The sequence below is a fragment of the Panicum virgatum genome, chromosome 6K, assembly GCF_016808335.1.
Source record: "Panicum virgatum strain AP13 chromosome 6K, P.virgatum_v5, whole genome shotgun sequence".
In the NCBI taxonomy this organism is placed as follows: Eukaryota; Viridiplantae; Streptophyta; class Magnoliopsida; order Poales; family Poaceae; genus Panicum; species Panicum virgatum.
The window spans coordinates 46,502,359-46,529,609 of NC_053141.1; the positions used below are offsets into that span (position 1 = coordinate 46,502,359).

The following is a 27,251-nucleotide window of genomic DNA, read 5'->3' on the forward strand; positions in this document are numbered from 1 at the left end:
TGTTTCTCGTCAAACTTTCAAGAAAGAATAATCTAAATGAAACATTGCTTATTTCAGTTCAGCACGACAACTAGCATGTGATCACTGAATAAATTTCAGGACAGTGGAACCAGGATGGAAATTTCCCTATACTTTCCTTTGTAGTCTCTTTTTTCTCGAACACACAGCTTGTCGTATTCCAGTCTCTCAAGATTCAAGAATGTGACCTAGCAACTCTACAGATTAAACAAGTGTCAATGCTAATTAAAATTGTCTCATTTGAACTGAAAATGGGTTAATGGCTTAAATTAAAAAGACCAAACTGAATGCCAAAACAAGTTTAAGATTACCAAAAAAAGTTGTTATGAAAGGGGCGATTAAATAATGAGCTTTTTGAGATTCCTGCTAACCATAATTCCTGTAAATGGAAGAATTTTCTCAAACATGGACCCATGGTATTGTAAGTTCATTATGTAAAAAACACTCCATCATATCTATTAAATTATGTTATTTTACTTTGATAATATATCTATTATAAAGAAGAGTGGGGGTAGGGTTTAGGGCTATTGCACAATGATCACGCATCGCTAATACATAGTGACAACCGAGTGATGTGTTTTTCTTTTCTTTTCTGTCCTTTTACGTCTTCTTGCTCAAACATCCCCCCCTCCTCGGTACTCGTCCATTTTTCATGAACAAATTCGTTAGGGCTCCATCTTGAAAGGTGTTGAATTTGGTTGAGCTCCATTGCCCGCTGCCATCTGAGAACCTTGAAAGGAGGCTGACTGGTTAGGTACGGCAGCTTGACCCCTCACTTGAACAGGCAAAAAACACTTAGGACATGGTTTGGAGCCTCCACTGAGGACCGTGCTGGAATAGCTGAACAACTGTTCTGGTTGGCAATCCACGTGTTCCAGCTGGGTGACTTGGTGGGTTACTTCCTTGAGTTCTTGCTGCATCTTGGCGGTTCCTGTTGATAGCCCCTTCAGAAGTGGTGGTGGTACCAGCAGATGAACCACTTGTTACAGATGCACCTAAGTTCGGGAATAAAAAAAAAGAAATAATAGTTAGGGGAAGCCGACTAGACACTCCAGGATATACCAGAAGAACCACATGTGAATGAACTCCAGGATATACCAGAAGAAACTCAAGAACAGAGCATTGATCTAGCAAGTAGCAAGTACACTCCTGACTCCTGTCAAATCTGACAGATACTGCACATCAATGCACGTTCTCCAGTACATTCCATCAAATATCTTGAGAATTCTTACATATACCTGCGAAATAAAAAAAATGTGATAAATAAAGGAGAAGCACTAAATAAAATCAGCGTCCCAGACAAAAAAATTGTATGTGCTAATTTCTAAATATTTTACAAGACGGTTGTTCTAAAAATTCTAGAATACTTACATGATACAAGATAAGGATACCATTCACTGGAAAATATTAGGTGCAAACCACATTCTCGGCCCCTTAAAAAATCATAGTTACAAGTATCCACAAAATTTCAAACGATGCACATCCATAGTGCATTACTAGATGTATTTTTTGATAAAAGTTGAGATGCAAAATCATTTTTGTAAAAGTTCATTTGAAAATAAAAAATTTCATATGCAAGTGCACTACAAGACAAATTTTCAGGAATTTTGTCTTCTAGTGCCTCATACAATTTGAGTTTGTCATTTTTGTCTGAATTTTTTCTAGATTGAGTTTGCATCCCAACTTTTGAAACAAAGTACATCTAATGATGTACTATGTATGTGCATTGTTTGAATTTTTTTGGATTCTTGCAAATAATTTTTTTAAGAGGTTGTCACGTTTCAACCGGGAAGGTGGTTTGTGTTAGCAGCTCAATTTTCACTCTCATTGAGCTGAGAGGATGACACTCAAGTTGGGGAAGTTTTCTGGGTTTTTCTTCATTCACACTCACAATGCCATGCCTTCCAACGGGAGGGGTGGCCACACATATATACAGCCAGCCAAGGAGCTGCTAACTGCCTAGTCTAAGATGCTCCTGCTGTCCTAGAAAAGTATATGCTAACTGCTGCTGTCCTACTAACTGCAGCTGTCCTAGCAAACTAAAAAACAGTCCAAGATGCTGTCCTCTAGGGGCAGCACAAACCCACTGCATGCTGCAGCAAAAAGGAGATGCTGCAGCCCCACAAAGACCAAGAGTACAAGACTTATTCCCTTCATTCTCCCCCTAAGTCTTGTGCGTCGTCTTGTGGGAAAGTTGGACCATCCCGGTCCTGGAGCAAAGCTCAAGGAACTTGATCCTCCCAAAGGGTTTGATGAGCAGATCCGCAAGCTGATCCTTGGTGTTGATGTAGCTCGCCTTGATGCTTCCTTCCTCCAAGCAGCCTCGGATGAAGTGATACCTCACCCGGATGTGCTTGCTCCGTTCGTGGAAAACGGGGTTCTTCGCCAAGGCCAGAGCGGACTTGCTGTCCACCCTGAGCTCCACTGCTCCAGTGTCTCTGCCGAGTAGATCACCAAGCAGTCGAGCGAGCCAGAGCGCCTGAGTCGACGCGGTAGAGGCCGCTATGTACTCGGCCTCGCAGCTGGACAAGGCCACCACCTGTTGCTTGACCGACTGCCAGCTAACGAGGCACTCGCCGAGGAAGAAGAGGATCCCGCTCGTACTCTTGCTGGTGTCGATGTCGCCGTCGTGGTCGCTGTCGCTGTACCCGACGAAGTGTGCCGCCCCAGGGCACCTCGGGTAGTGGAGACCGTGGTCGAGAGTCCCCGCAACATAGCGGATGATCCTCTTCACGGCCTGCTGGTGCTCCGTCGTCGGTCGCTGCATGAACCGACTGACGTAGCCGACGGAGAACGCCAAGTCCGGCCGTGTGTGGGCGAGGTAGCGGAGGCTCCCCACAAGACGCCGGTACTGAGTAGCGTCCACCTCCTCCGCCGTGCTGTCACGGCTCAGCTTCAGCCTCTCCTCCATCGGAGTGAGGGTCGGTTGCAGTCGGAGAGCCCAGCGAGATCGACGACGCGCTTGGCGTAGGCGGTCTGTCGAAGTGTGATCCCGGAGTCGTCCTGGTGCACCTCGATCCCCAGGTAGAAGGAGAGAGGCCCCAAGTCGCTCATCTGGAAGGTGGCCTTCATCTCCTCCTTGAACACCGCCACCTCCGCATCCTTGGTGCCGGTGATCACCAAGTCGTCGACGTAGACACCCACCAGCAGGGCATTGCCTCCTTTGCCCCGCCGATAGATGGCCGCCTCGTGCGGGCTTTGCTCGAAGCCCATCCCCTTGAGCGTGGAGTCCAGCTTGGCGTTCCACGCCCTCGGGGCCTGCCGCAAGCCATAGAGGGCCTTGCGCAGACGTAGCACCTTACCCTCCTTGCCGGGGATCGCAAACCCCGGCGGCTGGTGCACGTAGACCTCCTCCTTCAAGTCGCCGTTGAGAAACGCCGACTTGACGTCCATGTGATGGACACGCCAGCCCTCCTGGGCAGCTAGCGCAAGGAGGAGTCGCACGGACTCCATCCGTGCCACGGGAGCGAAGGCATCGTCGAAGTCGACTCCCTCCTGCTGCATGAAACCTCGTGCCACCAGGCGAGCCTTGTGCTTGACGACGGTGCCGGCCTCATCCCTCTTCAGCTTGAACACCCACTTAAGGGTGATCGCGCGGTGACCGCGAGGGAGATCAGCAAGCTCCCAAGTGCGGTTCTTCTCAACCGCGTCCATCTCCGACTGCATCGCGGCACGCCATGCCGCGTGTCCCTCGGCCTCTGCAAAAGACCGAGGCTCGCCGTCGTCACACGCGAGGTGCAACTGCGCCTCCAGGTCGTGAGGCACCAGTCCCGGCACCGGCTGATCGCCGAGAAGGTCCTCCATCGTACGGTACCGCAGCGGCTCACCGTCGTGGTACGCGTCGATGCGCTCCTCGTCGTGAGAGAGCGGAGTAGCGAACTCCACCGGGCTGTGAGCAGGTGCTGGAGTAGGCGTGCCCGGAGGAGTGGCTGTCGGTGCTGGAGTGCGCGGCGTTGCCGGCTGTGGTGGTACAGCTGAGGAACTCGATGCAGCCGGAGTCGTAGCTGAAGGGCGTGGTGCCGCCGGTGTGGCGGGCGCCGGAGTCAGTGGAGGCTCGGGGACCGGGGTAGGCACGCTCGGCGAAGAAGAGCTGCCTACTCCCCCAACTCCCTTGAAGTGGACGTACTCGACGGTGAAGTCGTCGTACGTCGGAGCCGAGCCGTCGTCCACCGCCTTGTCCCACGCCCATCCTCGCCCTTCGTCGAACACAACGTCGCGCGCCGTGCGCACACGCTGTGTCTCCGGGTCGAGAATGCGGTAGGCCTTCGAACCCGCCGCGTAGCCGATGAACACTCCCGGAGTGCTCCTGTCGTCGAGCTTGCCGATGTGGCCAAGCTCCTTGGCGAACGCGAGGCAGCCGAAGACCCGCAGGTGGGAGACCGCCGGCTTGCGCCCATGCCAAGCCTCATACGGCGTCATGCCGTCGAGTGCCTTGGTGGGCGAGCGGTTGAGGATGTAGACGGCCGTCACCACCGCCTCTCCCCAGAAGACAGTCGGCATCCCCCTCTGCTTGAGGAGGGCCCGGGCCATCCCCACAACCGTCTGGTTGCGCCGCTCGACGACTCCGTTCTGCTACGGGCTGTACGGCGCGGAGTAGTGGCGCTGGATGCCCTCATCCGCACAGTACGCCGCGAACTCGGCCGCCGTGAACTCGCCGCCGTTGTCGGTGCGCAGCACGCGCAACTTGCGGCCGCTCTCCGCCTCCGCAGCAGCCTGAGCACGTCTGATGGCGTCCGCAGCCTCTCCCTTGCTGCCGAGGATCATCACCCACATGAAGCGGGAGAGGTCGTCGACGAGCAGCAGGAAGTAGCGCCGTCCTCCTGGTGTGACCGGTGTCACCGGGCCACACAAGTCCCCGTGTACGAGCTCGAGCCGCTCCTTGGCTCGGAAGCTCGCCTGCTGGGGGAAGGAGTGCCGCCTCTGCTTCGTCAGCACGCAGACGTCGCAGAGCTGCTCCACGTGGTCGAGGCACGGGAGGCCTCGCACCATCTCCTTGGCGCCGAGCCGCTTTAGGGCCTCAAAGTGGAGGTGCCCAAAGCGCTCGTGCCACTGCCATGCCTCGTCGTCCCTGCGAGCTGCAAGACAAAGAGGCTGGGCCACCCCGACATGGAGGATGTAGAGGCGGTTCTTCCCTCGAACCACCCTGGCGAGAAGCTGGCGACGGTGGTCCCAGATGCGGAGGACCCCGCTGTCGATCACCACGCGGGAGCCGCTCTCATCGAGCTGCCCAAGGCTGATGATGGAGTTCCGCAGCGCCGGGATGTAGTAGACTCCGGTGAGCATCCGGTGCTCTCCGGACTTGGCGGTGAAGATCACGGAGCCCACGCCGTTGATCTCCACGGCGGAGGAGTCCCCGAACCTGACGGAGCCACCTACGTCGACGTCCAGGTCGGAGAAGAACTCCCGCCGCCCGGTCATGTGGTGCGTGGCGCCGGAGTCGAGGTACCAGGCATCGACCCTGTCGTCGTCGGAGCCGTTGCCGAGGAGAACTCGGGCACGCGGCTCGTCGAGGTGGAGTAGAGCGGTGACAGGCGGTGCCGCCGGCTGCGGCTCCATGTCCCCATGGAGTAGGAACAGAGCCGGCTCGTCATCCAGCTGGGCCTCCGCGACGTGGGCTTGGCCCCCACGCCTCCGCTGCGGGCAGTCCCTGGCCCAGTGGCCGGGCCTGCCACAGTTGTGGCAGGCGTCGTCTCGTGCCGCCTTGGGCCTGTCAGCGGCGCCGCCCTGAGCATCTCCACGGGCGCCACCCTCGGCGCGCCCTCGTGCCCCGGCTTGGGCACCTCCGCGCCCCTTTCGCGGCTTGCCGCGCTTGCGGCCACCAGTCGAGGAAGAGGGCTCCCCCTTCCTCCTGTCACCGCGCTGAGCCTCCCACTGCTCTTGAGTGAGGTGGAGCTTCCCACCTATGTTGCCCGGATACGCAGATACGGATACTGGTACGCGATACGGGGATACGCCAATATATATATAATAAAAATAAATAAAAGTTTCAGGAACTAGAATGTGAGAAAATAGAAGTTCCAGGGACTATAATGCGTCATAAACTCATATATTCATATGTTTTATAATTATTAGAAAAGGGAAGGGGCAAAGGAAAAAAGAACCAACCTTATCTTACCTGTTCGTCTGTTCCACGAATGGATATCGGTCGTCTTCTTTCCCAACCTCCGGCACTCTCTCTCTTTCTCTGTGTAGCGGCCAACTCCGGCGGCCACGGCTCCTCCTCCCCCTCTCTGAAGGCCGCGGCTCATCCTCTCCCTCTCTAGCGGCCGCGCGGGCCGTCTAGAGGCGCGCTCCGGCGGCTGTGGCGGCCCGCCAGCGGCGAGCTCCAGCAGCGCAGCACCACCCTAAATAGTGCTTTAACAGATGTGCGGGCCTCTGTCTGGACAGGCCGCGCAGCCGCTGGAGCAGTAGGAGGCACGGATGGGTGGGCGGGCGGAGGTGACGACAAGGGAGCGACGAGCGATGGGGAAGGAGCAGGAGGAGGCACGGGCGGGTGGCCAGGCGGCGGTGACGGCAAGGGAGCGATGAGCAGCGGGGAAGGAGCAGGAGGAGGCGTGGGCGGGTGGCCGAGCGGCGGTGACAGCAAGGGAGCCGTGCGAGGCTGCTGCGGGCCTGCTGCTGCGCGAGTGGGAATGAGAGGGTGGCACAGCGGAATGGAGGACCTTTATACGAAGCGATTGAGTGGTGTTGTTAGGGTTTGAAGGTATCGGACAGGTATCATACGAGTATCCGATTTATTTTTATTATTTGAAAATATCTAAATAGTCCGATACTTACGGGATACGTATCCGGGAGTATCCGTGGAGTACGGGTATCCGATACGGTATCCGATACCGGTACGTGAGTTTTGCGAAGTATCCGCGTATCATAGCTTCCCACCGATGGAGATGCCTCCCGAGGGAGGCTATGGCTCGTCGCTGTCGACGACCTTGAGGCGACCTATCGCCTCCTCGATCGTCATGGTGGAGAGGTCTAGCAGAGACTCGATCGAGCGAGCGGTCTGCCTGTACCTCTCGGGGACGCAGCGGAAGAGCTTCTCGACGGCTCTCTCCTCGTCGTAGGTGTCGTCGCCGAACTGCACCACCTTCTGCAGTAGAGTGTTGAGACGGAGGGCGAAGTCATCAACATCCTCACCTGGCTTGAAGGCCAGATTCTCCCACTCCTTGCGAAGTGCCTGGAGAGTGGTCTTGCGGGCGCGGTCGCTGCCGATACGTGCCGCAGCGATGGAGTCCCAGGCCTCCTTGGCAGTTCGCTTCTTGGAAAGCGTGAACTGCATCTCGGGCGGGGCTGCTGCGATGAGAGCATCCAGCGCCCGTCGATCCTCATCGTAGTCGACGTCGCCGTACCGGACTGCCTCCCACATATGCCGCACCTGGAGCTTCACCTCCATGACTGCGGCCCACTCGACGTAGTTGGTCTTGGTGAGGGTGGGCCACCCACCACCGGGACCGACGTCCCTGACCACCGCCTGGAGGCCGTGGTAGCCGGGGGCGCCGCCGCGCGCACCCCAGCCAGGAGCTCCGCCACCGCCCTGCGCGCCGCCGCCAAGGGCGCGGCCGCCGCCGCCGGGCGCGCGGCCCCCTGGGCCGTCGCCGGGCGCGCCGCCCCCTGGGCCGCCGCCCGGCGCGCGGGCCCCTGGACCGTCGCCGGGCGCGCCGCCATCTAGGCCGCCGCCGGGCGCGCGGGCCCCTGGACCGCCGCCGGGCGCGCCGCCGTCCAGGCCGCCGCCGCCGGGGTGGACTGCTGCCCACCGCGCGGTCCGCTCCCGCGCTCTCTCCCTCTCCAACTCCTCAAGGTCCTCGTCGGCGGTGGCGTCGCCGGCGATGGAGCCGCTGAGGCTGCCGCGCAAGGTCTCAACCTCGACCTCCGCCGCACGCGCTGCATCCTCCGCCGCCTCTGCTTCCACCTCCGCCCTGGCCGCCGCCAGCTCCGCTGCAGCCAGCCTGGCCGCCCTCGCCGCTGCTGCTGCGGCTTGTGCCGTCGCTCGCCTGCGCTCCTCTGCCGCGGCGAGCTCGGCATCTCGCTGACGCCGTGCGCTCGAGGCGACCGAGCGCTGAGACGGTGCGTCGGACATGGCGCGCCTCCAGGGGGCTGCTGCGTGGAGAAGACGCAGCCTCAGACGAGCTGCCGCTCGTCTGCTCGGGTGAGGAAGGTGGAGTAGAGGGTGCAGCAGGTGCTGCTGCGCTAGCCGCCGCTGCTGCGCTAACTGCCGCTGCTGCTGCGCTAGCTGCTGCTGCGCTAGCTGCTGTGCTAGCTGCTGCTTGGGAGGGAGAAGTGCAGGAAATGTCTAACCTACAGGAAAGTACGGCTCGGATACCAGATGTTAGCAGCTCAATTTTCACTCTCATTGAGCTGAGAGGATGACACTCAAGTTGGGGAAGTTTTCTGGGTTTTTCTTCATTCACACTCACAATGACATGCCTTCCAACGGGAGGGGTGGCCACACATATATACAGCCAGCCAAGGAGCTGCTAACTGCCTAGTCTAAGATGCTCCTGCTGTCCTAGAAAAGTATATGCTAACTGCTGCTGTCCTACTAACTGCAGCTGTCCTAGCAAACTAAAAAGCAGTCCAAGATGCTGTCCTCTAGGGGCAGCACAAACCCACTGCATGCTGCAGCAAAAAGGAGATGCTGCAGCCCCACAAAGACCAAGAGTACAAGACTTATTCCCTTCAGTTTGTACTCAATATTTCCCCTTCCATTCACTTGGAAAATGGTAAGAAAGAAAAAAAAAATTAGGTTGCATTAAACATGCTGGACAGGATATACATGTGAAACACTTAGTTTTCTCCCTCACAAGAGATATTTATTTGGCACAAAAGAATGATAATATTCATTTTGTATCCCAATGTGGTACAGACAGTCAATAAAATCATGGGAGGAAATGGAGCTTAATGGCTCTTTTTCAAGATGAAATACATTGAGTCCAGATTCCACAGGTATTGAAGAAGAATACCTACAATTGATGCAGGTGCCAAATGTCTGAACCAAGCAAACAAAACCCAGCAGCACAGATTTTTAGTATTGATTCAAGTTATACAATCTACTGTCAGCTTGTGAACAAAATACACGTTTCCTTCCTACTAATACATTAATTCTATATCAGTTCTGAACTTCGCTAACCATCAACCGACCCCTCCTTTTCTAGCAGCGAATCTGGTAAGCAATACTCAGATGAATCAATGAACTCAAAGTAACACAAACCTAAGTAGCATAATAACAGGAATAAATTGCAGAAAGCAAAATTCAGTACAATTGCAACAAGGAGGGAAGCAGCGGCTCATCTCACCTTGACCTGTAACATTAAGAGTCATGGGTGAATTGAGCGAGCTCCATGGTGTAACTGGCCTCTATTATAATCACTGCAGAGGAACAACCTGACTCGGTGGTGGATGTAGCCCATAGAAAGTCGCAGGAGATTCCATGTAACAATCATCTGCGCTTTATTGATTATCTTGAATCAAGAAAAGCAAGGATTACAAAATTTTCAATAGCAATTTAATTTACATGATGCAAGTGCACTGTATCATCTGTAGAGCTTTAATATTTGGGCAGCTTTTTTTCATTTATTTTTACAGCATGATGTCCAAACACATGGTAGGCTGCTGGGTTTTTTTTTTCTGTTTCTTCCATTTCATAATCTCCACACTGTGACTTTTATCCTTTCATAATAAATAAATTATAGATCCTTTCGTTCGCTTCAAGAAGAGGCAACACTTCTGTTGCATTGCTACACCAGATCAAGGTTTGGAGCATATCCCTCAAGTCTCATCTCATCTACCAGTATGGTCATGAGTTGATACATATCTTCCGCACCATGTTGCAGTTCAGTGCTTGCATAGAACTCAAGGACTTTGCCTTTAACCTCAACCCAGCTGCAACCTGGAGTCTTGCTGACACCCCTCTCCCTCATTAACCCTATCATCTTTGCAGAGTCATCCATTCTATCCGAGGTTGCGTATATCTTGGATGACACCACATAGTTCCAGGAGTTTGATGGCTCCAGCTCCATAATCCTATTGATGACCCTCTCACCAACCTCAACATTTCTGCATTTCCGACAAGCAGCAAGCAAAGCGCCCAACATCACAGCATCCGCCTTTCCAGGGATTTTCTCAGCAAAATCCCATGCTTCTTCCAAATGCCCAGCACGTGCCAATAAATCAACCATGCAGGAGTAGTGCTCAATCTTGGGAATGATTTTAAACACAGGTGTCAAGGAATTGAACAAACGCCGACCATATTCAAGTAGCCCTGCATGCACACAAGCCGAAAGCACTCCTATGAATGTGATATCATCCGGCTGGAGCCCTATCTCATTTATCATCAGTTCAAACTGCTGAATGGCATCATGGCCTCGACCATTAAAGGCGAGCCCACAGATTAAGGCATTCCATGAGGCTTCATTTTTGCATGGCATACTTCCGAAGACTTGAATGGCTCTATCAAGATCTCCACACTTAGCGTACATGTCCACTAAGGCTGTCCCCACATAGACATTGCTGTAGAGACCTCTAGTTGAGGCGTACCCATCCAGTTCAGCTCCTAGCTCCAGAGCACCAACTGCAGCGCAGGATGTAAGGACTCCAACCAAGGTTATCTTGTCTGGACGCATCCCCACTTCCCTCATGCTATGAAACAATGCAATAGCTTCCTTTGACATGCCATTTTGCGCATACCTGCGTCATCTGATAGGACATTTGTAAATTATCAAGCTAAAAAAGTGATTATTGATTTATATTTTCTAGCAATAAGAACATAAGCATGTTTTCATAGACTTGCCCGGTGATCATGGCATTCCACGCCACAACATCCTTGTCTATGATGCCATCAAACACGCGCCTAGCCTCTGCCATCTCTCCGCACTTCTCATACATCCCCACCAGTGCGGAGCCAATGAGCGAGTCCACCTCCATCCCTGCAGACCTCACCCACTCCTCCACCCACCTCCCTAGAACCACGTTGCCAGCATCCCTGCACGCCGTGAGCACAACTGCCACCGTCACCCCGTTGGGCACCACCGTGTCCTCTGCAACCATCGAGCGGAACATCCCTTCCACCTCATCCACCATCCCTGCCCGCTCGTATGCCTTGATCATAGAGTTCCATGAGACAACGTCCCGACGGGGGATCCCGTCGAACACCCTGCGCGCAGCAAGATGATCGCCGAGGTAGGAGTACATGGTGATGAGGGAGTGGACGGTGTGGTCGTGGTCCCTGAGCCCAAGCTTGTCGAGAAGCGCGTGGGCGGAGCGAGCGAGCGGCGGGGACGGGCTGCGCGCGGCGGCGAGGAGCAGGAAGGGGAGCGTGTAGGCGTCGGGGCGGAGCCCGGCGCGGAGCATGCGGAGGAACAGGCGGAGGGTGGTGCCCGGGCGCGAGGAGGCGAAGAGGCGGAGCGCGACGTTGTACGAGAAGGCGGTGGGCGCCGGGTGGGAAGAGAGGAGGAGGAGGGCATAGTCGGAGGCGGCATTGGTGACGGCGACCGTGGCGGAGGAGAGGGAGAGGAGCTTGGAGAGGAAGTGGTTGTAGGGGAAGGGGCCGTTGGAGTGGGTGAGGATATGGGCGTGGAGCTGCTTGACTGCGGCGAGGGAGCGGCAGCGCGCCAGGAGCGCGGAAGCGGCGGCGGAGGTGGAGGCGGCGGCGGAGCCGGCGGGCATTGTTTCCTTTTAAAGAGCAAGTTTTTTTTTCCGCCCAAAAGGCAAGTAACAAAATCAGACGTGGAAGTTTCCAGAAGCGCCCACACACGCTCGCTCCCCAAATACCTTCCTCTCCTCTCCCTCAACAAGTCTCCACCAGGGTTCAATTTCCCGACCGGACCGGCCTAACCGCCGGGCTCCGGTACCGGTTTACCGGTCCGGTTAGGCCGGTTACCGGTCGGAACCGGTCAAATGTGAATTTGAATTCAAATTTCACCGTGGTGGCGGTTCCGACCGGTATACCGGCCGGGTATACCGGTATACCGGCCGGTTTGGCCGGTATACCGGCCGGTTTTGTGTTGCGGCTCACTGCGGTATACCGACCGGTTACACCGGTATACCGGCCGGTTTGGCCGGTATACCGGTTGTTTAGAGTATTTTTTCGCCGTTTGAAAAATTGATTCCCGGTGTGAAATAAAAGGAAATTTCGACATGAGCTATGCACATTTTAATGTAAATGACCCTACCAAAGCAATGAGTTATAATTATGCATACAAATACAATAGTAATAGGGTGCATACAAATACGGAGTCATACACTTATACACATGAAATGAAAAGTTCAACGTAGGAATGGGAAGACCCCCATTTGAGATGCGGTTTGGTATTCGGTGGTGGACATCAAAGCGATACCTCGCACTCTAAGCAGCTCAGCCTTGTAGTGTTGCCAAGTTTGGCCCGTCCACGCCGATGTTGTCTGCCATTTCTGAACTAACATAGTGTAAAAATGGGGGGTCTTCCCATTCGTACACCCATCTCGTCGGTGGCTGCATGCTGATGTCAGGAATGAGATAGTGAAAAGAGTGCCTCGAATCGCTGTAGGAGGAAGAAGAGTTCTGTGGACTGTCATAGTCCGTCGGTCCACCTGTTCTCCTCTGCGATTGCGGTGCTCCATGGTCGGTGTCCTGAGTAGCATGTGTGAACTGAGTTTCCCCTGCAATCAACCATATTTCATAATTAGTAGTCAATAGTCAGAAATATGTGTGTATTTATATGTGCAATATATACCTGTGAAACGAACACCACGAGCATGACCACTACCACCAGCAGCATCATCAGCACCACTACCTCCACCACCAGCATTAGGCTGAGCACCGTCACCATCATCACCATCATCGGCCGAGCTGCTATCCTCGGACTCCTGATACGGAGGACTACGCTCACCTTCGCCATCATCAGTCTCGGTGTCGCTGCTCACTGGTTTTGCTGTTCCTTTGCCTTTTCGACGCTTCGAGTCACCCTTCTTAGGCCCCTTGTGCAACTTTCTCTTCCCTAGGTGAGTGTCACCTATATTTTGACGTGCCCAATCGCTGATGGAATCATTCCCCGTAGCCTCACGTAGATCTGACACGTTTATTTGATCTCTGACAATATGGGACGGGAGAGGGATGTCGCCGTCATCATCATCCTCGTCCAGAACTGGAGCCCGGTTAGATCTACCATATTCCATCCATTCCCGCACCGGATTTTTCTCATCATAGAATGAAAGATGGGCTAGCTGGTCAATGAAATCACCTTCTTCACGCATCAGTGGGCCGGAGACCTCCTCGAGTCGGAGACGAAGATTGTAGTTGACATAGACAAACTTATTAAGTTTCTTGTGCGACAACCGATTGCGAACCTTTGTATGCAGTAAGGCAAAAGTACTCCAGTTCCGCTCGCATCCACTGGATGAACAACATTGTGAAACAAGCCTCATGGCAAGGTACTGCAGTTTTGGAGTACTTGATCCGAACATCATCCACCAGGACGCTGCATGTGCAACCGAGTATGTAAGCAATATTTTCGAAGAGAGAAAATGACAATTTTATACGGAACAACTCTTACATGGGGATGTCTTTGGGTCCATCGCCATCCGCATTGCCATATCACTGCTATACTCGCCAATTTTCTGCCGAAACACGTCAAGCTCCTGCAATGCCTGGACGGCGCTCTGGAGATCCGTCATGCGCTGAAATGTATCCTTAAGTCCACGAAACATTTGTTGTCGGTGACTACGTGCACGACATTCTCCGGTCCAATCTCTTCCACCACCTTTCGAATCTCCTGCAATGGAAGACGGATTTTTTAGTAACATGACAAAACATACACAATGTGAATGGAACAGGTTGAGGGACTACCTTGAACAAATATGCAGCATTTTGAATTCTTCCAGTCGCATCAATAGACTTATGGAACCACATGACCCCATTGCAATATATCAAAAAGTTGATGACACTCATCCTCGTCGGACCAGTCCATGAATCACACATTAACGTGATGCCAAATAAGGGCCAGTCTTTCTGAAACTTTACGTACCTCGTCTTCAAGTCTTGCTCATTCTGATCAAGGTACTTGCCATCAATATCCCGTCCAGTGGGTGATGCGATACCTTCACCTGCAACCATATGAAAATCATAAGATACAAAAATGTAAGTTTATAGGTATCATTGCAATGAAAGAAAACTTACCCCACTTCTGTGTCTCCCTAACCGCGCTGATAAAGTATGGACTGTCAGCCTGTCTTCCAGGTACTCCTGCAATATGGAAAAACTTTGACCAAGCTTTACCAATAGCTTCCTTTGCGTTCTTACCCTTCTGCGTCCAGGAGCCTGTATCAATCCTTGTTTGTGTCATTCCTCTTCTCCCACCAGCTGCCAAGTTATAGTCCTCCACCACAGGACTCCCTCTGCGAAGTGGACTTTCGAAACATTCTCTGCATAACATTCCCCCTCGTCGAACCACTACCCCCTCCACGCTCATATGCACCTCCTCTCTGTTCCACCCCCCGTCGGAACTCTGCTTCCGCTCTCGATAGATCCATGGCACGCTGCACCTGAGCCTCCTCATCTTCTTCATCACCGGGATAGTTTCCCTCTGCTGCAGCCTTCTCCCGTCTCAACCTCTCTCGGGCCCGGTCAGCAGTTGCCTTCTTTGCCCTATCCAACTCACGCTGAAAGAAGTCCCGCACATCAGGTGGCACATTCCTGCAATGGATCACCTCTGCCCCGCGCCCAGCCAAATGTTGTTTCAATCTAGTCGCACCACCTCCTCCTTTCTGCGTACGACAATAGTTACATCGCCATCCGGGATAAAGATTTTCACCGTGTTCCCACACAACATCTCTGCTTGCCATTGTCTATCTGCATACATGCACAACAAAAATATATCATCTAATATTCTTACTCCTACCTAAGTTATAGTGTCAAAAATCATCTAATACACCTAAATTAAATCTAGCTAAAACCTACTACATAGTGCAAAAAATCATGTAATATAAATAAATCTTCCCTAAATTCTAAATATACCTAAGTCATACACCTAAATCCTAAAACAAAACATCTAAATACACCTAAATCCTAGGGAAAAAAACTAACCTGACCGCGGCTTACCAACGCTAATCGGCGGTTTACCGCCTCCCCATACCGGTAAACCGGCCTCCCCGGGCGGAAAACCAGACGGGACCGGTAGATCTGCTACCGGTCCGGCTTACCGGTGAGGGAGACCGGTTAGCCGGGATCTGAGAGCGGCTAACCGGCCTCGAGCGGCGGGCGGCGACTTCTGGCGGCGGACAGGAGTCAGTGAGGGGGGAGCGGGTGAGGGAGGCGCTGGTGAGGCTTCGGCTGAGGGACACGCGACGTTAAATGACCTCTGCCGCGCGATGGGCCTTAATGGGCCGCGGTTTTTTTCTTTTTCTTTTTTTATTTAACTTATAAATTCCGAAAACCATACTAAATGAACGAATTTTGGAGAAAATTTGACACCATTAGATTCATTGCACCTTGAAGTATTTTTAGGAATTTTTGGGATTTTTTCATTTTTTTGAATTCAAATTTAAATTTTGAATTTGGACCGGTTTCATACCGGACCGAACCGGTACCGGTCCGGACCGGTTTGACCGGTAACCGGTCAAACCGGACCGGTTACCGACGGTTCGGTTAAGCCTGGTCTCCACCCAGTCTCGCTCTCTCTCCGCCCAAGTCCTTCCCCGCCGAGACGAGTCGCGATCCTCCCCGCCGCGGCCCATCCCCCCCGTCCGGACTCGGGTCGACCCCTCGTCGCCTCGGTGAGTAGCCCTGCCTTGCTCGGACGGGTTGTTCTGGAGCTCGGGCTTGTTCTAGGGTGCCGCGCTTCTTCGCTGCGTCCGTGGGGCGGCCGAATCCACATCTCGCTTCCACTTCCATTGCGTTGGGTTTTGTGTTTTCCGCCGCGGTGCCGCCCCGGGAATCTCCTCCGTTCCGCTTCTCCGTGGTGCGAGTGCGATCGGGTCGCCCTGCGTCGGCGCTCTAGGTACATCTAGGCGAGGCTCGAGGGGGCTCACGCTCCCGCGTAGCAGGGAGCAGCTGGTTCCGTAGGTTAGCGTGGGGGAACGGGAAGCCTAGCGAAAAGTTTGCTCTTTTCCACGGGACGCCTGAGCATTCGAGTTGTTTGTGGGTTTTGCGGCGCCTGATTCGTGTATTCATCTCTCCTGCTGTGTAGGATGGCGGCTGAAGATAATCCCCATGGCGCCAGCAGTTCGACGGCGAAACCAGCTGATGATACGGAGTCCACCATTGAGATCAACATCAAGACCCTGGATTCGCAAGTCCACAAGCTCCGTGTGAACAAGAATGTGAGAACTCTCCTGCCTGCTTGGCATTATAGTGTGCGTCTGTCTGTCTGTTTGAACTGTTGTGGAGTGCTAGGCCATACCTTTCATGGTAAACTTTAGTTCATGTAGTTAGCATTAGGATGCTTCTTTCTTCCTTTTTATCAGAGGAGCACCAATATTTCGGAAGAACTAACCGTCACAATTTTAGGCGCCCGTTTCGGTCCTTAAGGAGAAGATAGTTGATGCAACTGGTGTTCCTCTGGATCAGCAGCGGTTGATTTTTAGAGGAAGGGTCTTGAAGGATGATCACCTCCTGTCAGAATACCGTATCCTTTCAGTTTATGCATCTTGAACCAAGGCTGTAAGCCTATAAAACATATACTTGAACAATCTTCTTTTCTGTCACCCTTATCGTTTTGATGAGTTGTACTTTGTAAACTGTATTGACTGCATGTTTCCTTATTACCCTTTCCCCCCTTAATTGTCTAGTTATGTACAATGATCAGTTAGTAATGAAATAATTTATTTTCCTGAACTGTAATGTTAGGGTGATTTGCTGACTTACAGAATCGGAATATTTTATTGTAAGTTGGTTAGTAGGTTGTTTAATGCCATATCAGCATTCTCAGCAGAAATACATGCAACCCTATGTAGAATGCTTCATATTATGCAGAGGCTAGTGCTAGATTATTGTCTTCCATCATCTGGTGGTTGGATTTGTCATTTCATAAAGGAGATTTACCTCCATATAAATTTCTATTGTAAATTTTGATTTATGTAAAACGTTTTTTCCATTTTCTTACTTGCCAGCTTTTCAAATGCTTTGTTGTGTCGTTCACCTTCCTATGTGTTTGTTTATCTCCATCTGAATTCTGTCACATGTATCCTTGACAACCACAAGATTTGGAAGATGGATTTACATTGCATCTGGTTGCTCGGCGTGCGGCTGAGGGCCAGAATTCTTCTGGGACTTCTGAAGGAAACACACCTGCTAATGGTAAGTCATCGTACAGTTGCTATGCCAGCTACATCATCTATTCTAAAATTTGGATATGCCTCCATGATATGTTGCCTACTTGGTGCCTTATTCTGCATATCTGTCATTAGAAAAATGAACGGATTATGCTCATTCAGTCTAAGGACGGCAAAATTTGCTAGATGTGTTAAGTAATGTTGAATAGTGAGTGCTTAGTCTGGTGCTGAACCTAATTGATCCCTGTCAGTGCTTAGCTACAAGAAGATGCTGGACATGGGCCTGATAAAATATTTTCACTTTTTGTGCAGTAAATTTTGCTGCAAATGGAGGATTATTGGACGATATTTCCAGGGTATGATTCTCTCTTTGTTGGGTTTTGTCTCCATGAAACTACCTGATTTGCTTGGCTCATGGCTATGGCCTTGTTTGTTTCAGCTTCTGGCCGATTTTGAGAAATCCAAATCCGAGAATTGAGAATCGATAGTCTAGGATTCTAGGAGTCATCTGACTTTTGGATTTCGGATTTCTCAAAATTGAGCCTTTAAAATCAGCTAGAAGCTGAAGCAAATGGGGCCTATGTCTACATTTGTACTGAACCTTTTTAATTCCTTTTTTTATTAATTCTCTTGTAACAAACCATATTACCATAGAGGCTTTGCATTCTGATGGGATGATAGATGACATGGCTAGGGTTTATGATTTGGTCTAGCGTTTTGTACATTGCCAAAATAAAAACCAATTGTTCGACTTGTCAAATGGTACAATGCCCTCTAACTCATCTACTATTTGCAGAGTGTTCGGGATCTTCTTGGTTCCTTGGGTGTTGCGATGTCTGGTGGTCTCACCAATGCATCATTTTCGGTAAGAAGGCAGTTCCTCTCAAGATCTAATTTGGGTACCTGAGACATCTCAGAGTTTAATTATTTTATGGCTGCTTTATTAGGTTCCTTTGGCTACTGGACCAGAAGGGGCCAATAATGTCCCTGGCAGAACTCAGCCAGTAAACCCAGCACAACCAGGGTTCTCAGTTCCGAATCATCAACTCCATGTGACACAGCTTCAATCAGGAGCTATTCCTCGCAGCATGGTAGATACTTTGTGTTTTCTTGCTCTTGCTCCTGTATTTCAGTTTGTGTATCATTAAGTTGACGTCAACCAATTGCAACAGGTTATTCCGGATTCTCTGACAACTCTTACGGAGTACATGGAACGCGTAGACCGAGTCTTACAGAATAATGGTATCATATTTTTCTTACAGTTGGTTAATTCATTGCTTGCAGAATAATGTTGTTGTTGTTGTTGTTGTTGTTGTTGGTTAATTCATTGCTTGCATCAAAGATCTTGATATTTTCCTCTATGAAGGTGCTCCACCATCCAGGGATTCAGAAGGCCAGCAACGAGCAACAGCAGATGATGCTAATGTTAACCCAAGATTTCCAAGTCCTGAGGTTTTGGCTTCAGTTATTGAGCGAGCCCAACAACTTCTTAGTGGCAGTGCATCTTCTGCTCTTTCTGTATGTTACTTCTCTTCTGTGCCTGTGCAATGTACTTTTTACCTTGCAATGTTAATCAATCAACAAATGATTTACAACTTGACACTTTGAGGTTGATATCTTGTTCATCTAAAATGTTTGCCTCCCTAGTTATATTCTGCATTTCTTTAAACCTTCTATTCTGGGGTGGTGGTTGCGAACACATTTCAATTTTCACATCTTCGTGGGTTGTTGTCTTTTTGTGCTATTCTGTGGGAATCTATATAAACTGAAGGACTAGTGAAAAACTCTTCTTGACCACCATTGGACAGCAACCCTAGCTTATAGTCAAGGTATAAGCTATGTTCGGGCTTCAAGGTTAAATTTTGAAGCCCGAAGACTATTTATCATTTAATGTCTGCATGATTTTCTCTGTATGCCTTAACATTGTCTCCACGTCGGCTTTGTTTGTTCCTTTTTGGATGCTTTGGTGATGTTGTGTAGCACGGTTCAGTTTTTAGGACATTTTTTAAATACTATTTATTTATCTGAAAGATGCCTTATGGACTTCCGAACTGATAAATGCAATCTTTTCTTTGGATATCATTAAGTTGTTTTTTGAGGAACTCCTGAATGATAGATGAAAACTTCCCTTGGAAATATTTGTGGCATTTATGTATACCTAATATTATATTTCAGCACATTGCACAACGTATCCGGCAAGATGGCAGCACTGGGGATGCATCTATTCGTCGTGAGATCCAAACTGAATCGGTTCAGCTGGGAATTGCAATGCAACATTTGGGTGCTATGTTTTTTGAGCTTGGTCGGACAATGATGATGCTTCGAACAGGGCTTTCTCCTGTATGCATATGCATAATTGTTCCTTCGTGTTATGTAACTTTGTGTATGTCGCCACCATTTTGATTTTTTTTAAAAAAAATTGCAGTCTGAAGCTTTTGTGAATTCCGGGCCTGCTGTTTATATAAACTCCACAGGACCAAATCCAATCATGGTTCAGGTGACAATTGTTGCACCTTTTCCGTATTAATTTTGATGATCAGAGCCTTCTAATCACAGCAATTGTGCAGCCATCTTTTCAAAACACTCCTCCTTTTGGAGTTTCGAACATACCAGTTATGGGAGGAGTTTCTGGTGCTTTTGGTATAGTTGATCCTTCTCGGTCATCTGGTTTCGGAGATCCGTTTCGGAATATTAATGTCCAGAGTAGTGGTAAGGTCACATTTCATCTATTTTTTTCACTCCTGTTAGGGTCTCTAGCTAGAGCAGGAAGCTGCCAGAATTTTTTTTCCTCTGAACAAATTGTTTCTGTATTGGATTGTTAGATGATCATAAGTTGCTTTTAAAAAATAAAGTTGCCTCTTCACAGCATTAAAAACTGTTTTAATGTATTTCTTAATTACACTATACAGTTATTCCTAATTTGTTTGAGACGCTAGATATTTATCATCTCATAATTGATATCCTAATATCATGAATTGGATCTACCTTGTAAATTGGACATAAGTGTGTAATATTACTGATGCGCTGGCGTGAATGAATTGGACAGAAGTGTGTAATATTATGTATATCACATTAGTGTTGGGTGCAGTATCTGTCAGATTTGACAGGCGTCATGAGTGTACTTGCTACTTGCTAGATCAATACTCTGTTCTTAAGTTTCTTCTGGTATATCCCAGAGTTCATTCACATGTGGAAATTTATATTTTGTTTCTATCAGAATGTTGAATCTTCCATGTTTGTGTCTAGTCGGCTTCCCCTAACTATTATTTCTTTTTTCATTCCCGAAATTAGGTGCATCTGCAACAAGTGGTTCATCTGCTGGTACCACCACCACTTCTGAAGGGGCTATCAACGGGAACCGCCAAGATGCAGCAAGAACTCAAGGAAGTAACCCACCAGGTCACCCAGCTGGAACACGTGGATTGCCTACTAGAACAGTTGTTGCAGCTATTCCAGCACGGTCCTCAGTGGAGGCTCCAAACCATGTCCTAAGTGTTTTCCTGCCTGTTCAAGTGAGGGGTCAAGTTGCTGTACCTAACCAGACAGCCTCCTTTCAAGGTTCTCAGACAGCAGCCGGCAATGGAGCTCAACCAAATTCAACACCTGCTGTTCCACAAGCTTCTGTAGGTGGTGTTCCGCCTATAGTAGCACAGGTGACAGCACAGGTAGCCAATGCTTTGGCTGCCAATGCACCAGGCCAGGTTTCTTCATCTGCACAAAGTGCAGCAGACCAGGGATTTAACCAGACCACAGACAGCAGAGCTGGTGTGCTGAGTTCTTCAACACCAGCCACTACGCCACAGCAGAATGATCCCTCAGGTTAGAATCACAGACAAACTTCATTAATAAAGTGCAATCAGATATGAGTGATCTTTTTGGCAAAGGTGTTGTGAGTTCTTTCTTGACATCTTACTGATATTCACCATTCCTGTGGTTAGGTACTTGCGGTTCCACTTTGCCATCTCAGGACGGTATACAACAGCATCCACAATTGGAAGATACCAGTGCAGGTACAACCAACTTATCAGGAGACCCCATAGTCACCTGTGCCATTGATGTTCCTGCGAGCACATCAGCAGAAAATTCTGCGCTGAAGAACAAATCCACGGATAGAGTGGGTTCACAATCTCTTGAGCCTTCTGCAAGTGGTAGCTCAGAACCAGTAGGTCTCGGTGGAGGTCTGATTCCAAAGGTATTAATTGCTTCAGCCTGTTGGGATTCTATTGTCAGTTTTCATTTTTGATGTTGAATATATTCACAAGTCAAATGTTTGAGGAGTTTGTTGTGTTTTGCTATTGTTTAATTGTTTCTTTCAACATCACTTGCAGAGACGGAGCAGAGCAGCGAAGCCATCTGGGAGCACAACTGATTCTGGTAGAGATTCATCTTCAGTCAGCCAAAGCCAAGATGCTATTTCAGTGGCCCAGCAGTTTCTGCAAGGTTTTGCTTCACAAAATAATACTAACGCTAGCCAAAGCAACATCCCCACCTCTGGCCCTCCATCCTCTAGGTCACAGCCTACTGGAGTTCCTCCAAGAAGACAGAGTGGTGAAGGACAACCTGATATTGGCAGCATGATATCTGGTATGCTCAACAACCCAGTCTTTAGCAACCTATTGTCAAATGTTGCAACACAAGCAGGGGGCTCAAGTGCTGACATGAGGAGCATGATGGAAGGATTACAGAGCCCTGCTGTTGTAGATACTATAAGCAATATTGTGCAGAATGTGGATGAGCAAGACCTTGGGGCCATGTTTGGTTCAGGCAGGGGGCAAGGTGGCATGGATTTGTCTAGAATGTTGCAGCAAATGATGCCCGTTGTATCACAAGTTCTTGGTGGAGCAGGGGCCCATCCTGTTGGTGCAAATAATGGGCAATCTAGATCACAACCTCGGTCAAGTGACACTGCAGGAGGAAATGTATTAGACAACAGTAGCTCTCAGGTAAGTCATTCTGTTGAGTGCTGAGTAAATAATAGCTTTTATTTGCATTGAATAGCATGAATCTCACCTTTTGTATTCCTTGGGCAGTTTGATCTCCATCAAGCTCGACAAAGCATTGAACAACATGAATCTCCAGAGAATATCTTCAGCGCCGTCCTTGAGACTGCTGCTCAGGCTTATGGTGAAGATGACAGCATTCAGAGCATGCTCGAAGAGCTTGCCAGTGATCCAGAGCTTACCAATGTATGCATTCTGCTCTGATACAGATGCATTATCACACTGTTTTCTATCTGATGTTACCCGGATAATAACCCCCAAACTTGCTGCTTTTGTTAGGACTACCTGAAACTCCTGGTGGAACAAGTTCGGCAGAGGTTACAGTCAGAATCGCAGCCGGGGAGCCAGTCTTGAAGCATTGACCGGCAAGGTTGTGTAGCCATTCACCGCTAAATTTTTCGCTAACATGGAAAAGCAGAACTAAAGCGTTGTTGGGGAGTGTTTCCATGATGAGGCGCCCGGTGGGTGTAAATGTGGCATTATAGTGTTCCCTGAGATGTTGGTGCAGCAAATTACGTCCTGTGGTTCGAATGGTTTTCACCAATTTTGCTAGCGGTACATACAGCTAGTTCCAAAGGTGGAATTGTCTGCATTCTGTGGATAATTTGGCAATGGATATCTATGTAATGGTGGTGGATCTGTATATTTAGGCAAATCTGTTTGTTTTTGCTGGTGCGCCCAATTTTATGGCTCCTTTGATTCGTGTACATAATAAAATCATTGCTCTGTCACGGCGTCACGCTGCCACCGAGCCCCTCCTCGGACACCATGGCCACACGCTGGAGCGCCATGGACGAGCTGCTCGGGAACGACAACGTGGACGCGATCCACGACGAACATGGCGGCCTGGCGACGGAGCCCGCGTCCACGCTGCCGCGCCGGGAGAACCGCACGCTGGTGAGCGAGAGCGACGGCCTGGAGATGCCCGGCGGCAGAGACGACGCGAACAAGGAGTCGGTGGTACGGTACGGTCGCTGCTCGACGCGACGACCAGCGAAACTAGCACAGCAACGTCCGGTTGCGGCTCATCGCCGTCGCCGAGATGACGACGACGGCGAAGGGCGGATCGAGGAAGTCCTCGCTGACGAGTGGCGACGATGGCGTTCGACGACCCCGGAGAGGCAGTGAGGCACTTCGAGCTGATGGCGTGGAGCCGGGTGCCACGCGAACTCCACCGCCACCGCCGCCGCCGCCGCCGTGGCATTCCGTCATTGCGTTGGCTACACTTCACTTTAGATAAAATTGCAAATTTGGAACTCCAAATATCATGCTTCGTAGTTTTATTATTACTAATATTGACTTTGCAAAAATAGAACTCTAAACATCTCCCTTCTTTTTCAGCTTTAAAAAGGGCTGGGCAGGGCCGATCTGTACTCTGGACGTTTTCCATTACTATGATTTTGTGTTTATTTGTGTTATCGCCGCTTCCCTTGTTCAGTCGCACAGAGCATTGCTTAATTGAAATTTGATTGTGAAGAAAGGAAACAAAGCCTCAAACTGGGAAGAAATCAGGCGTAGTTCAAGGAAACAGAGCCTCGAACTATGAACAAGTCGGGCATGGTTTGAATATCATGAGGTCCAGGATCCAGCATTTTCCAGGGCTTGGAGCTGGCAGCAGCCGCAAAGAAAGGCAGTAGGCGAGCCCAGTAGGTAGGCAGGACGGTAGTCAAAAGCTTCAACATCCAGTATTCCAGTAACTCCAATCGTCTCTCTCAAAAACAGAAGTTACTTCAGTAGTGCTTCAACTTGAAAGATATATGCTCACCAGAAAACGAAGCAGCAGCAGCTTTGACTTTGCTTAGCAGTGACGAACCGACAATAAGCTCTGGAAAATGGCCCCACTCACTGACCCGGCCTTGTATCCTGTATTCCCCAATCCCCACGTGCTTTGCATGCCAGTAAGCTTATCTTCCAGATGAGGAAGGAATTTCAAATTTGAGATAGCCGTGGAATTCCATGGAACCATAACTGGCAGCATGCTCGATGGCGCGAGATGATGTGACCTAAGAGGGTGTTTGGATCCCTGATTAATTATTTTCATTAAACTTGTCTCACGAATTAGCACACATTTATGTAAAAAAAATTATAATAAATTTTATTTAATACTTTAAAATAGGACTCCTTTTAATACAACAGGGACTAAAATTTAGTCCTGTTATTCAAACACCCTCGCGCGGAGCAGAGGAAAGGAGAGCCATCGAGGAAGCAAACCGCCTATGGATGGATCTCTCTCTGACTTCCTAAGAGCATGGATAATGGATTTCGCCGGTAGCCGGCTGATGCCAGGTCAGGGCGGACTCAAGTAGCATTTATTGTGCACAGTGAGAGGAGTGAGTGATTTCGCCGGCTCACAGCGGACGTTTCGCCGGCCGCCCGCACACTCTCTCTCCTGCTCTTCTCTCTCTCCACACACGTATGATCCCAGCCGGCTCATCACCGATCACTATACTTGCTCTAAGCTAGTAGTAGCTCCCAGCTTGTTGTGGGGCCGGATGGTTGCACGCAATGGAACTAGCCCGAATTGCTTATTTTATTGATATATAGTTCATCTTGACAGTCGCAATCATCTTGCTGTTAGGCCTTTGTTTAGTTCCAAAAAATTTCTTACGGTACTCGTCACATCGAATTTTTTGACACATATATAGAGCATTAAATGAAGTTAAAAAAATAACTAATTATACAGTCTAATTGATTATCACGAGATGATAAATAACAACGAAATGTGCTACAGTATCAAAACTCAAACTTTTTCACCAACTAAACACACCCATAATTTGTTTTTGGAAAGGAATCTTGCCGTTTGATCTAATCTAATTCAAAGGACACCCAATTCAATCCAAGAAAAGGGGTAACTAACCAAGCATAGTTTAAGCCATTTCTGGTGCGGTCCGAGAAACGGCGAGTTGACTGGCCCCGTTGACTTGTTAGGCCGCATCAAAAGTTTTTTTTTTTGGAAGATAAAGAAAGCAATCCTAGCCTAGTTGCTGCCTACTGCCTTGTAGTGCAGCCGTATACAGGGGGCGCGCGTGGGAGTCGTGCTGAGTTGACCAAAACCGCGGAAGTCAAGGTTGGTCGGCTACCTCAACGGATCGCCGCCGGTATTCAATGTCATCAGTGGAGCAAGGGGATTGATTGATCGCTTGCTTCTGACGACGGCGACCTACGCACACCGATGCATGCATCCATCAGTAGACACACACCACCAACTGCAAGTCTGCAATCCCCCATGGCTCCATGTCCATGGCCATTGCTTCTTCTAATCTCCTTCCGGCACCAGCGCTGTCCTGTGTCCGTTCCTGCCTGCATGTGTAATCTTGCTTGCCTCCTTCCCATCCAATGCAAACGCATCATGCATCTTACTGTTTACATAGTAAGCAGTTTAGTTTAACAGCACTGAATCACTGCATATCCTGTTTTCAAGAAAGGGTCTGAACCACTGTCAGATTGGCGTTTGTTTTTCCCCTCTTCAGAGATCAGTGTTCCTTCATCAGTTGGTACACCTCGCCGACCTATCAAGATTATCCGCGAGATATAAACACTGTTATCTTAACCTTAGATACTGCTACGGCCGCGCAACAGCTTGCCACTTGCCCAAGAACAAACACTATGCTGCTAATTGCTGACCCACGTGTGGCCCTGATTACCTGCTTTTGGCCGGCTTCCCATCTCTGAATACTATACTGATTCTGCTCATGGGGCGCAGGCAGCAGCCAGGCGTCCTTAAAGAATTGTTGCGGAGTGGCGTTAGGTGCTGCAGGGATGCTAATCTCGCGCATCATGCATGCATGCATGACCCCTGTCACCTACATAAAAATGCAAGGATTAGGTGCTCTCATCAGGGGGGACACCAGCACATGATGCACCTAGCTAGTAATATTTTACATGGACCTGCGAGATGTCTGTCATAATCACATTATTTCGTTTTTGGGACACAAACATATATGCTCTTCTCATTAATTGAAGATTATTGCTGTGTGCCCGTACACACAATCCAATATACTATGGCCCTATTTAGTTCCCAAAAAGTTTATATCGAATCTTCGAATACATGCATGGAGCATTTAATACAGTTAAAAAAATAACTAATTACACAGTATAAATGTTTTGTACGAGATGAATATTTTAACTCTAATTAGTCTATGATTAGATATTAATTGTTAAATAACAACGAAATGTGCTACAATACCAAAACCCCAAACTTTTTCGCGAACTAAACACAGATATATGTTTTAGGTGGCTCTGCCAGATTTGTCATCAGAATTGCATGAGCCACCCATGTAATAAGCAGTAAAACAATACAGTCTACAATCTAATCCTGCAAAATTCAGACATCCATAACTTGTGTGTTACTGAATTCTGTCACACACCAAGATGCTTCAAACCGTGAGCAGTTGGGTAGCCTAATCTTCTAGGAAAAAAAAGGTATGTTTCTACTACCTGAAACATGAGCGCTTGAGTTTTACATAAGGTTTGGAAGAAAATGGATAAACTTCTGCCAACCTAAAGGCACACTCCTAGTATTTAAAGGAAATACATCTTTTTTTTTTGTGATGATAGAGGAAAGGAGACAGGAGCCACATGCATTCTTGTACTCTTTCTCCGCCATGAAACCACCACCATGTTCTTCCTTGCTCTTTCCCGATTGATCATGCCTTGGAAGCTTTCGGCTGCAGGAGCCCACACACGTAGGGCCCGAAAATCCAGGACATAAATTTACTACTAGCATCAGTCACCACGTTGACATGTGGGCCCGGATGCATAATGCTGCGAGCCAATACCCGATCGGCATCATGTGTGTAACTTATGGTGACTTTGCTTTTTTTTTTAAAAAAAATCCGAGTTTGTTTATCTACTTTTACCCTAACCGGTGAATGTGATGGCCGGCCGGCAACGTCCTTGTTGGATTGTTATTAAAAAGATTTAGAATATGTAAAGAGAGGTTAAAGGGAGAAAAGGACAAGCGTCCACTATGTCTTGTTTATGCTTTTGTTAGTG

The 27,251-nt window shown here is 49.5% G+C and overlaps 3 protein-coding genes and 1 long non-coding RNA gene across 5 annotated transcripts; 1 reads left to right on the top strand and 3 right to left on the bottom strand.

Moving 5' to 3' along the window:
* Positions 1 to 440: 440 nt before the first annotated feature.
* Positions 441 to 11,741, bottom strand: LOC120713060 (pentatricopeptide repeat-containing protein At2g34400-like). Of its 2 annotated transcripts, none has more exons than XM_039999033.1 (4): positions 10,802 to 11,741; positions 9,309 to 10,698; positions 1,117 to 1,256; positions 441 to 1,013 (listed from the first exon to the last, which is right to left on the bottom strand). In XM_039999033.1, exons 1-2 carry the CDS (start codon positions 11,674 to 11,676, stop codon positions 9,750 to 9,752), a joined length of 1,824 nt encoding a protein of 607 aa, XP_039854967.1. In that variant the 5' UTR covers positions 11,677 to 11,741; the 3' UTR covers positions 441 to 1,013; positions 1,117 to 1,256; positions 9,309 to 9,749. The 2 variants fall into 2 exon arrangements, with proteins under 2 accessions (XP_039854967.1, XP_039854968.1); XM_039999034.1 differs by having other exon boundaries at positions 445 to 1,013; positions 9,309 to 10,707; positions 10,802 to 11,713.
* On the top strand, positions 11,704 to 22,938 carry LOC120713059 (ubiquitin-like domain-containing protein CIP73). Its single transcript, XM_039999032.1, has 18 exons — positions 11,704 to 11,804; positions 15,641 to 15,759; positions 16,173 to 16,305; positions 16,493 to 16,610; positions 17,186 to 17,281; positions 17,569 to 17,612; positions 18,053 to 18,121; positions 18,204 to 18,347; positions 18,429 to 18,498; positions 18,623 to 18,774; positions 19,432 to 19,596; positions 19,682 to 19,753; positions 19,824 to 19,965; positions 20,548 to 21,075; positions 21,195 to 21,448; positions 21,585 to 22,199; positions 22,287 to 22,442; positions 22,536 to 22,938. Exons 3-18 carry the CDS (start codon positions 16,174 to 16,176, stop codon positions 22,608 to 22,610), a joined length of 2,832 nt encoding a protein of 943 aa, XP_039854966.1. The 5' UTR covers positions 11,704 to 11,804; positions 15,641 to 15,759; position 16,173; the 3' UTR covers positions 22,611 to 22,938.
* Positions 11,731 to 13,290, bottom strand: LOC120713578. The gene is made up of 3 exons (XM_039999510.1): positions 12,723 to 13,290; positions 12,594 to 12,648; positions 11,731 to 11,806 (listed from the first exon to the last, which is right to left on the bottom strand). Exons 1-3 carry the CDS (start codon positions 13,240 to 13,242, stop codon positions 11,731 to 11,733), a joined length of 651 nt encoding a protein of 216 aa, XP_039855444.1. The 5' UTR covers positions 13,243 to 13,290.
* LOC120713063 lies at positions 13,701 to 14,193 on the bottom strand. The gene is made up of 3 exons (XR_005691168.1): positions 14,165 to 14,193; positions 13,835 to 14,091; positions 13,701 to 13,760 (listed from the first exon to the last, which is right to left on the bottom strand). It is a non-coding gene; the product is annotated as an uncharacterized LOC120713063 (long non-coding RNA).
* Positions 22,939 to 27,251: the final 4,313 nt, after the last annotated feature.

Bases quoted from the DNA above. Each gene is read 5' to 3' on its own strand.
- LOC120713060 (XM_039999033.1), bottom strand. From the start codon at position 11,676: ATGCCCGCCGGCTCCGCCGCCGCCTCCACCTCCGCCGCCGCTTCCGCG. The intron at 10,699-10,801 runs GCAAGTCTATGA...CAGATGACGCAG, and splicing joins TGGAATGCCATGATCACCGG to GTATGCGCAAAATGGCATGT.
- LOC120713059 (XM_039999032.1), top strand. From the start codon at position 16,174: ATGGCGGCTGAAGATAATCCCCATGGCGCCAGCAGTTCGACGGCGAAA. The intron at 17,613-18,052 runs GTATGATTCTCT...TACTATTTGCAG, and splicing joins TATTGGACGATATTTCCAGG to AGTGTTCGGGATCTTCTTGG. The intron at 19,754-19,823 runs GTGACAATTGTT...GCAATTGTGCAG, and splicing joins CAAATCCAATCATGGTTCAG to CCATCTTTTCAAAACACTCC.
- LOC120713578 (XM_039999510.1), bottom strand. From the start codon at position 13,242: ATGCGTGAAGAAGGTGATTTCATTGACCAGCTAGCCCATCTTTCATTC. The intron at 12,649-12,722 runs GTATATATTGCA...GGTTGATTGCAG, and splicing joins TCGTGGTGTTCGTTTCACAG to GGGAAACTCAGTTCACACAT. The intron at 11,807-12,593 runs GCAGAGGAGAAC...ACCCTGGTGGAG, and splicing joins GACCATGGAGCACCGCAATC to ACTTGTTGAGGGAGAGGAGA.